The sequence below is a fragment of the Callionymus lyra genome, chromosome 2 (assembly GCF_982586985.1).
Source record: "Callionymus lyra chromosome 2, fCalLyr1.hap1.1, whole genome shotgun sequence".
NCBI classification, from domain to species: domain Eukaryota; kingdom Metazoa; phylum Chordata; class Actinopteri; order Syngnathiformes; family Callionymidae; genus Callionymus; species Callionymus lyra.
The window spans coordinates 20,209,972-20,220,090 of NC_141819.1; the positions used below are offsets into that span (position 1 = coordinate 20,209,972).

At 41.7% G+C, this 10,119-nt stretch overlaps 3 protein-coding genes across 4 annotated transcripts; 2 read left to right on the forward strand and 1 right to left on the reverse strand.

The window, feature by feature from the left end:
* Positions 1 to 157: 157 nt before the first annotated feature.
* Positions 158 to 4,465, forward strand: msl1b (MSL complex subunit 1b). 2 transcript variants are annotated; one of them, XM_087783978.1, is made up of 9 exons: positions 158 to 230; positions 685 to 1,361; positions 1,739 to 1,938; positions 2,076 to 2,401; positions 3,016 to 3,080; positions 3,145 to 3,212; positions 3,282 to 3,406; positions 3,478 to 3,550; positions 3,657 to 4,465. In XM_087783978.1, the coding sequence occupies exons 2-9, from the start codon at positions 744 to 746 to the stop codon at positions 3,745 to 3,747; spliced, it is 1,566 nt and encodes a 521-aa protein (XP_087640104.1). In that variant the 5' UTR covers positions 158 to 230; positions 685 to 743; the 3' UTR covers positions 3,748 to 4,465. The 2 variants fall into 2 exon arrangements, with proteins under 2 accessions (XP_087640104.1, XP_087640105.1); XM_087783979.1 differs by having other exon boundaries at positions 2,076 to 2,371.
* Positions 4,466 to 4,710: 245 nt separating this feature from the next.
* chmp2a (charged multivesicular body protein 2A) lies at positions 4,711 to 8,179 on the reverse strand. The gene is made up of 6 exons (XM_087783981.1): positions 8,041 to 8,179; positions 6,586 to 6,753; positions 6,230 to 6,409; positions 5,975 to 6,105; positions 5,622 to 5,683; positions 4,711 to 5,546 (listed from the first exon to the last, which is right to left on the reverse strand). The coding sequence occupies exons 2-6, from the start codon at positions 6,751 to 6,753 to the stop codon at positions 5,425 to 5,427; spliced, it is 663 nt and encodes a 220-aa protein (XP_087640107.1). The 5' UTR covers positions 8,041 to 8,179; the 3' UTR covers positions 4,711 to 5,424.
* A 270-nt stretch (positions 8,180 to 8,449) lies between these two features.
* Positions 8,450 to 9,849, forward strand: mrm1 (mitochondrial rRNA methyltransferase 1 homolog (S. cerevisiae)). The gene has a single exon (XM_087783982.1). It carries the CDS (start codon positions 8,554 to 8,556, stop codon positions 9,625 to 9,627), a length of 1,074 nt encoding a protein of 357 aa, XP_087640108.1. The 5' UTR covers positions 8,450 to 8,553; the 3' UTR covers positions 9,628 to 9,849.
* Positions 9,850 to 10,119: the final 270 nt, after the last annotated feature.

Here is a 10,119-nt window from a genome sequence, read left to right on the forward strand (position 1 = left end):
TCTATCATTTTGGGATAGAAGGCGATCGTGTGGTTTCAAAAAATGTGTATAGTACTAAAAACAAATAAACATACTATTTAAAATGTAAATATCAAACGGGCGTTTAAATATAAAAAGGAATACACAAATGGCCCAATAACACATTACGCATGCGCAGTGGTGGGCGCTTTAAAATAAGTCTTGAGAGGGAACATGGAAGCTGCTGCAGGTGACCAGGATTTATAGTCGAGGTAAGATTCATAAACGTCACACGTTATGAAAATGGAATTAAAACGTAGTTATCGCTCAATTGAACGTGATCATTGCGAAGTCCTTTCGCTGGCAAATCATGCGTAATAGCCTAGCATGCTAGCTAGCTAGCTGTTATTGTTTTTCATGAATTGGTTCGGACCAAAATGGAGGTCGTGCTCAGCCACTCCCGACTCTGCCGCTCGGTCAAATGTGTGTCAAAATTGCTGGACACACGGCGTTTGCCGTATCTCAACCGATCTTTTTCTAAAAAGTACAAAGTTATTTGTTTGCTCATTTCTGCTAATGTAGCTTAGCTGCAGGTTTATCCCGCTGCATGTGGATCATAACAACAAGTCAACACTTTATCACTTCAGTCACCAGTGTGCTCGCGTACATGTGTCCGTTGCAACGAACCCGTTATCGCAAATAAGTGTGTCTTTGAACGATCTCTAGGACGACAGTGGGAACATGGGAAGTCATCGCTGGATGAAAAAGTGGTTCTGGTTCTCGCCATGAGCATGAGAGCGACGCCGTTCTCCAGCACCCAGGCAGTATTCAAGCAGGACACAGGCGACACCATTGGCTTTGACAAAACCCTCGTCGGTGCAGCGACTGTGAGCCCAGTGAGCCGGAGGAGGGAGTCGTGCGACTTGGGCACCCATGTTGAAGACTTTCAGGGGGGCAAGATCCCGAGCAGAACCAGGAACGTAGACCAGACTTGCATGAGCAACAAAGTTGCCTTTGCAGCCACGGTTGCTGAAGCACTTCCAGGAGACAATAACACGGTGGGGGTTCTGTCCCCTGGCAGACCAATGGGGGGTGAGGGTACCCCTGTGAAAGGTAAACCCCTCTCCGTTGACAGAATGGATCAGATGGCACTGAACAATAACCCCAAGGACGCTGAGGAAAGTGCTAAGGGGGCCGTCCCGGGGATCATGGGGAGTGCCTCTATTGAACTCTCGTCTGAGGGCAAGTGGAAGAACATCAGGAAGACCCCGGCCAACCCCCATACCCAGGCTAATTGCCTCCGCCAGATTCTGCTGCTGCAGTTGGATCTAATTGAGCAACAACAGCAGCAGTTGCAGGCCAAAGACAAGGAAATTGATGAGCTCAAGACAGAGAAAGACACGGTAACGTCCCTATCATTTTTTTCAAACTGTACTCTCAGAAGACATGTTTATCAACAGTACAGACACACACAGTAACAAAAAATGTACCCTGGTTATCTAATCTATCTAATACTAAGTAATAACACTCATAATATACATGATATTTTGAGGGTATGTGAGGTGAGAACATGCCAGACTTTAGTACATTTCTAAAAGGTAGTTATAAAACTGTGGCACAGTAAAGTCTAACCTTTATTCATTATAAGCAGATTTTATCAATATTATGATGTTTATAGCTACAAATATGGAGAAGTTACATTAAGAAAACAACACAATGTACATTGAAAATGCAATTCTGTATTTATCATTACATTTACAGTGTTTTTTTTGTGTCTTAGCTGCGTGCGCGCATTGAGCGCATGGAGCGGCGACTACAGCTCACAAAGAAAGATCCGCCGCGTGACAAACGTCTGTTTCAACCTCTGGAGCCATGGACCCCAGACAAGGAGGACATTTGGGATCTAGAGGGGGATGACCCTCATCAGACCACACCCTCCTCCCAACACACACTGAGTCGGGGAGGCAAAGGCAACAAAAGGTAAATAAATGTTGCAGATGTTGTAGTAGTGACAAGGCATGAGAAAGTAGCTGGTAAAATACTAACTTTACATTGAAGAGATAATTAACACTAAACGCTCTTAACAATATAACGATGTCTCTGTTTCCTCTGCTCAGGAAACCTTGTTTCACTGATCCCAAAATCCAGAAGTCATCTAGAAGCAAAAGTGTCAAACTAAGTCCCCAGAAGGCGGATATCCATCCGGGGTCTCCCCCCTCTAGGGAGCTCCGCAGTAAAGAGACTCCAGAGAGCACTGACTCACTGCAACAAATCAAAGTGGAGTCAGAACTTGGTTGCCAGATAGAAGATTTGCCCTTCATGTCCACCACAGAGATGTACCTGTGCTGTTGGAACCAGCCACCCATGTCACCTCTCAGAGAGGCTTCCCCCCAGAAGGAGGAGGAGGTGGCCAGTGAGTCCACTTTCCACAAAGACACTAAAGGTCCACTAGTTGTAGGCACAACCTCTTTAAGCACATTTTCAAATGTCTTCTTATTGTACTTCTTATGAATAAGATGTTTTCTTGTGATTCTTTTATTCTGTTTGTTTTTTTCAAATGCGTTATTATTAGTGTTAATATTTGTTACTATTTAAATGCTTGAATTAATGAACGATGTTTAGTTGTTACAAATTTGAGCTAAGACAAAATGTATAATGTATGAGTAAAATATAATGTGTGGTGAATTAGACTGTTTGCAGAATATTGAACAACATTTTTAAACTACATAACCTAAAATGTCACCATGTATAAGAAATACAACAGTGATGTTCTATGTAAATATATATTAGATCATTTTGTAGTTTTGGTGTAAGTAAATGAAACATAGGAATAGCAATGTTGTGTTTAAGGTATAAAGCTAACTGATATTTTAGGAGCATTGTTCGTTTTCTTTCTATGTTTCTGTCTAATCTTTTTCACGTTTCCTTTAACTCTGATAATGATATTGTTTTTGCAGGTTAAGCAGAAGTCATTCCATTCATCTGTCTTCTAAAATGTTTTCTTCCACCTTGCTCTCAACAAAAAAAAGACTAACAAATCTTCCTTTTGCCCTTCAGTTCCCTCATGGCGGGAAAATTATATTGAGCCGCTGGAAGAGGAGTCACCATGTGAACCGCTAGAGGTAAGAAGAGTCTAAATGTGAGCGTTTTGAAGTGAATGTATCTTGACATTGTCCGTGTATATAGTTATTAGATGACGGCACGTTCCTGAAGCGGCATGCTAAACTGGAGCTGGACGAGAAGAGAAGGAAGAGGCAAGAAACGTTTTACTGGCATTGACAAATGTAGCCTTTATCCTCTAATGTCATGTTGTGCTTCCTCAGGTGGGACATCCAGCGAATCAGAGAGCAAAGAATGTTCCAGCGTCTGCAGCAGCGGATGAACAGAAAGAAGATTGTACAGGAGAGTGAACCTGAGCTGTCATCCTTCTACCCTGACATTGACGATGGTGAGACCTAGATACCAACCGAGTTTGTAAATGTACTTTTTTCATACATATGGTCATCTTTGATCCTACAGTGGAAGCCATCGTGGTCACTCCTTTCCTTCCTGTTGTAGCGTTTGGACGACCGCTCCCCAAACTTACACAACAGTAAGTCCCAACTAGACACATCCGTTTTAAAAAACCTTCACAGAGCTACTGATCAACTGCTGGAAAGGATTTATATTTGATCTGTTACATTCCATCTTTCCTCTAGGAACTTTGAGCTTCCCTGGCTGGATGAACGTAGCCGCTGTCGCATTGAAGTTCCCAAAAAACAAACTCCACACAGGACGTGTCGAAAGTGAAATGAGTCATCATCGACATCTGCAAAGTCTGCGGCACTCTTCATGGGGCTCTGTTGTCGGTGCATATTTTATTTCTCTCTCCACCACCTTAGGGAGCGAAGAGCTGAATGTTTAGGACGACATGTTTGACTCTGTCCTGCTTCACCATCATCATGCCGGGGTGGATGTTCTGGGCCTTCAGCTGGAGCTTCCTGATTAAAAACTGGATCTTTAGCTTTTGAGTGGATGGACATTTGGTCAGTACTGTTCTGTACCTTGTTTAAATCCAGACCCCTGGAGTTCTTAGCATGATTGTTCAACAATAAATCTGTACTTGAGCCGATTTCGGTTGCAACTGTTTTGTGACAAATGAGGCATCTGTATTTCTCTGCTGGAGTCAAACCGCATGATGTCCCACATGCCGCATGAGCTCGCTGCTTCCAACTTTCTGTGGCTTTTTTCGGCTAATAAACATCAGGTCCAAATACTGCAGCTCTTATCCATCAGTTGGGATTGAACGGAGTAGAACACAAAATATAGTTAGCTATAGTCATAGGACCTGCTACGCTCTCGTTTGTCAAAAGCAACTTTTCAGTGTATGAAACAGGGGCAGGGGCTCTTGTACATAGTTTCCACAGAAAAATGTACATAGAAACATGGCTGTTATTTTTTTATTATTTAATGTTGTTAGTGTCCATTAATTTGTTTTCCATTCTCAAAAATAAAATTAACAAGTCTATGATGTGTGAATCTGAGTCATGTTTTATCTTGGAGTGTTTACTTTAGTGTTTCATGTTTTTGTTTCAATTGTATTGTGGCAGTGTTGACTCACCATCACCAACCATTTTTGGTCAAAACTGAAACGTCTTACAATTTTTGCTTTGATTCCAAAATCTCAAAAGGGTTCCTGAAAATTCCTGTTTTGTTCTGACTGGCAATAGAGATTTGTCTTCCAAACTGAAATCATTCACAGTCCTCAGGCAATGCAGTCAATTGTGTCACTCAACAAACTTTATTTGGATAAAAATATTTATTGAAATCAGAAAAAAAACAACCCTGACCCCAAGATTGCATATTGACATTTTAGGTCAGCCGATATAACAAAGCTTTTGTTACATTAATTAACAACCAGAAGTTAATATACGCTCAAAACACACTCTGGATTTGTTTGTTTTAGTAGAATGAAGGATTTTTTATTTCAAGAAAGTATTTAAAGTCAAAGCAGTAATGAGGCTACAGCTCCCTGTGCATCAACTTTAAGACTCATGACTTCAGACAAAATGTTAACTAATGTTGTGAAACGATTCCAAAACAGGCACCATTTGCTCAAAGATCCTTTGCCAGGTAGGCTGCGCCAGTTTGTTCCATCATGTCGTCTGCATTCTGTAGTGTTGTGTGTCCGCCCGTCGTGTCTATTAACATATTACTGAGGCACTTGTACCGATGCCTCCACCAGGATCAGTGCAGAGCTCACATCTCCAGAATTAGCTCCAGTTATTCGCGTGTTGTGATTGACGGCTAACCCTGGCTCCCTTACATCTCAATAATCATCCCTCAATATGATTTTAAATGACAGTATACAAAAGAAGTGACCCAAAGGATGCTTTTTGTTTCATAAAATACATCACAACAAAACCCATCATAACAAACTCTGACAGCATGACAACATGACAGCCGAGTACGTTTGTGAAAACGTTCTCACTCTTTCCGCAGCCTGTTGAGTCGGTCCTCCAGATCTGCGTCGGCATCAGCGTGCGCCGCCTGAGACTCTCCTTTCTTTGCACCCGCTACCGACAGAGTCCCGCCAGTGGTTGGAAGATCTGAAAGCAACATGTGTGGTGATGTCAGGGGACATTTGTTTAGCCGTCATATTATAACCTGGAAACTGCTCTTACTTGACAACTCATCAGACAGATTGAGGCCCAGTTCATCCAGAACCTGAGACACAATGGCGTCACTGTAAAAGAGAAGATGGGGCTCAGTCAAAATGAGGTATACTAGTCCTGGGTCACATGCATTTTTTGACTGAGGTCAGAGAAGAAACGAAAAACGAATACAGCAAAAATGAGTAATTCTATACTTCTACACACACGCACGCACGCACGCACGCACGCACGCACGCACTTCTAGTTCTATTCCACTCCCTTTTAGTTTTAATTTCTCACCAACCAATTATCTAATGTACTTCTAAAAATACTAAAATATAGTTTTGTTCCAGAACAGTGATGGTTGTCTTGGTGACACTTACGATTCATCCTCATCGTCTTCATCTCCCATGGCATCATCGATGGCATCGTTCATCATCTCCTCCTTCATGTCCATGATCTCACTTTCCTTCTCGAACTCCATCATGATCTTCTGAATCTGAGGAAGCTTCAGCTGCAAAGGGAGAGACAGGGGTCAAAGATCAACACCTCTTTTCATGACACATACACATAAGTACCTGTGAGCCTCAGAACCCATTACACAAACATACCCTCACACTTCTTCATGACGTACTGACCTGTCTGTTCATGGTGGACATCGCTTTCGTCACTCCCTTCATGGCCTGAGCCATGCTGTTGTTGGACTTAAGGGTCTGGATCTTTAGACTGACTGCTTGGATGTTGGCTTTCATCAGGATGAACTTCTTCACGTATCGTCTTGTACGCACCAAATCCTTCGCCATGATCTTCACAGCGTCCTGGTATCAAGGAAAGCAGATAGTGAGCAGTAAGGAAGGAATTCAGAGTGTCAGAAATAGATGAAGGAAATTAAAAAAAGTGGTGGTAGAAGGTGGAAATTAATGAGTCAAAATAACAAAATACATTTGCTAAATCCTATTTCTCTCTGAATCTGACTAAAACCAAACAAATGTACCATCTGTCCCTGCTTGGCCATCTTCTTGATGTCAGCGATGATCTTCTTTTCCTGTTGTTCCAGTTTACTCCTCTCCCGGTCGAGTTCTCTCATGGCCTTATTCAGAGCTCGCTGGTTCTGACGCAGCATCTGCTCTGGAGTCTTCCTTTTTCCAAAGAGCCACTCCATCTGAAACCAGTGGTTAATACACTAGTGAATAAAAGGCAGGATTCACTTACCATCACAAGAGTGCAGCAACAGTTGTTTTTAAGGCGGAGAGTGATATAACAGTAGAACAAACAACACCCAACAACAACACTTATTATAGAATAAACGATTCACAGAAGACACCCTGAAATAGGTAATAGTTGTCAGGTTAGGAATCTTACTTAACTCTTTTCAACACTTTCCCATCACAATACAAAAAACAATATTTGTAATACATAAATAGCCAAAACGGATCTTTTTTGTCCTTCCTTAGTTCACAATTTTATATTTCACTCTATAACCTCCTTATCAACCCTTTGAAGCGGCTTTGAAGCGGCTTTGAACATTCCTTCATGCCCCAACTTTTACACATTGATGTACAGTGTATATGTCTGTGACCGAACAAGCTTCCGGACCAGAGGAGAGACCCTGGTCTGCGAAAGTTGCTTCACAAATAAAAACTACTGACAAGAAACATCTCAAGACATTTTTATTTATGCAGGCTTTTCCTTGATTTTCTAAGATTTCTCTGTTGGTTTCGGTGTTATCTTGACCTTTTAAGTATATATTTTATTGGGTATTGTTTTGATTGTTTAAGCGCTTTGTGACCCTAATCTTGAAAGCGCTCTAAAAATATAAATGACTTACATACTTATACATCAATTAATGTTATGACCAAGATATTAGAAACAAAATTAAAGTAATGTATGTATTTTAAATACCCTCCACATAAAATAAACAATAACAATAAATAAAAACAGCGTCTTTGATGTTGGCCATTATATGATTAACTAAAGAAGACATTGATAATACATCACGGTCCATTTAGGACATTTGTATCCAAAGCAACCGACATTAAACATAAGGTATTTCAGCTTGTTTCTTTAACTTGGCCTTTTAATTTGTTAAACCTAAGGTTCAACATTAAAATATTCTTTAGAAAGAAACATATATGAGGAACAGTTTATAGAAACAAAAACATAGGAATTGTTAGAATTGAGGAAATGACTCATCAAAAATCGAAGGTAAATCTGTTGTGATCAAAATCCTAAAGAAATTAAATAGAGCTCAATAGATAGTATTTTTTATTAGGTTTTACACCAAAAACGACCTTAGTTTGTCATATGATGATGTGGAAAAACAGAATTGAGTTATTAAAAAGTCGATTACTCAGCCCTCAGTTATGTGACCAGAGGCCTCATATAGTCCCGTCTGAGCCAGTTTCGTCAGTTGTAGCTCCAAAGCAGACGAGCCACCTCGTGATCTTACCTTGACAAACTGTCGTCGACAACTCGATCAATGTCTTCCGTGACCGCTAATATAAAATGTCAGGGCGCCTTGTTTCTTTTCTGTTTGACGATATCCAGATATATTTGTTTTCTTTCTAGGCACTTCCGTGTTGGGATAATTTCACTTCCGGGAAGTGACGACAGATTTTTTGCCTTTCGAGATAATTTGCGAGATGGTGAGCACAGACTGGAAAGATTGGGGATTATCAAATTCAATATATGTTCAAACACCCAGAAGGCCCCCTCGCAAACTAGACAAGTTCAAACCACATCATTTATTTATGAGACATTTTCAAAATATTCTCACTTAATATTTGAGTGCTTTTATTTTGTACTTTACCCTTTAGTGACCGACCTTCCTGCCTTTCCGGCGGAAGCATTGTGACAAACCTCCGGACATGTGCACTTTGTCGTGATCAGGGAACGTAACGACGGAAAGTAAATTACTTAATAATAATACAAGTGATTTCAACGTTCTCGACACTGTTGCAACATGTTTATTAGGACTTTCTTTAATCGGACTCGGCAGAACCAGTTGTGTAGAACCAGTGGGTTGTTTCGGTACCGTCCAGAACCTGCGCTTTTTCGCGAGACGAGCGACGTCGTGATCAAGAGACCAAGACCAACTCAAAAACTGGAAACGTGGAAAGAGAAAATGACCCAGATTAAATCTCAGAAGATGCAGAATCAATGGAGTACGCGCGAGGTCAGAGTGTCCCCTGAAGTACAGGGGTTGTCTCGGGAGGACCCGGCACTGAGAGTCAAGACCCACAAAGATGGTGAACCATACCCATTTGAGGGACTGTATGGCGTGAGTCCATGTATGCTGGCGTTAACCCAGGGCAGGAGAAAGTTCTATAAACTGTTTGTGAAAGATGAGGACTCTCAGAGGACTTCTGTCCAACAGGTGTGCCATGAGGCCCATCAGAGAGGAGTCCGAGTCCAGCGTGTCACCCAGGCTGATCTGCAACGGATGAGTGGTGGAAAAGTCCATCAGGGTGTGTGTCTCAAAGCCAGTCCCCTAACCTTTCTAACTGAAGACTCTATAAAAAGTAGGGGGAGCAAAAAAACTCCTCTATGGCTCATTCTGGATCAAGTCCAGGACCCGATGAATCTGGGTGCTATCTTGCGGACTGCATATTACCTTGGAGTGGACCTCGTCGGAAGCAGTATCCAAAGGAGTTGTCCTTTAACCCCTGCGGTCAGCAAGGCTAGCTCCGGGGTTATGGAGGTTATGGGCGTGTATGGGTTCGAGAGCCTAGAGGACCTGGTCCGTGGAAAGTTGGCGCAGGGCTGGCAGGTGGTGGGAACTGTTGGAGCAGAAGGGCGGACTGTCCAGACTCCTATTGTCCAGTGTTTAGACTTTAAGATGACCAGACCCACCCTACTGCTGTTTGGTGGTGAGGGACCAGGATTGTCGCAGAACCTGCTCAAGTTGTGCGACATGCTGCTCACCATCCCAGCAGGAAGAGATCTTGTGCCTGGGATCGACTCTCTCAACGTGTCTGTAGCAGCTGGGGTTTTGTTGCACAGCCTGCTGTCCAAAAGAACGGATGATCTCCAATGAAGAAAAGAAAGGAACTTTCTGATTACTGCTGTGTATCAAAACATAATGGAAGACCATACAGATTTTTGCCCAAACTCTGAAGAGACATGAAGTCCTCGTGGAACCACTTGGCACCTGAAAAAGTATACCAAAAAGCTGTGGGTTGTGACCTTAAATTTTGAAAATGTAAATTCCATTTTGGCTGGGAAACTAAGATGACAATAAACTATTATTTGTGCTGAATATCTTGTCTTGTTCAGAAGTTTGAAGGTTTATTGTGTTTACAGAAAAAAAACATTTACCCATAAAGTTTAGTTGTTTCTCTTTTTTTCTGTTCCTTTTGGTTAAAAAGTAATTGGCCAATATGGTAATTCTGTCCTGGTAGATTTGTATATGATACGGTCATATTTTAGAAACTAAATACATTTGTTAAGCTATATTGGCTATTATTGACATAATTGTATATACAAGTTCAGATTGTCAGCTAAGACTTTCCAGCTACATGAGGTCTGG

Coding starts and splice junctions, on each gene's coding strand:
- mrm1 (XM_087783982.1), top strand. CDS start 8,554: ATGTTTATTAGGACTTTCTTTAATCGGACTCGGCAGAACCAGTTGTGT.
- chmp2a (XM_087783981.1), bottom strand. CDS start 6,753: ATGGAGTGGCTCTTTGGAAAAAGGAAGACTCCAGAGCAGATGCTGCGT. Junction 6,410..6,585: donor TGGCCAAGCAGGGACAGATG/GTACATTTGTTT, acceptor CCTTGATACCAG/GACGCTGTGAAGATCATGGC. Junction 5,547..5,621: donor TCTGTCTGATGAGTTGTCAA/GTAAGAGCAGTT, acceptor TGTTGCTTTCAG/ATCTTCCAACCACTGGCGGG.
- msl1b (XM_087783978.1), top strand. CDS start 744: ATGAGCATGAGAGCGACGCCGTTCTCCAGCACCCAGGCAGTATTCAAG. Junction 1,362..1,738: donor TCAAGACAGAGAAAGACACG/GTAACGTCCCTA, acceptor TTTGTGTCTTAG/CTGCGTGCGCGCATTGAGCG. Junction 2,402..3,015: donor TTTCCACAAAGACACTAAAG/GTCCACTAGTTG, acceptor TTTGCCCTTCAG/TTCCCTCATGGCGGGAAAAT.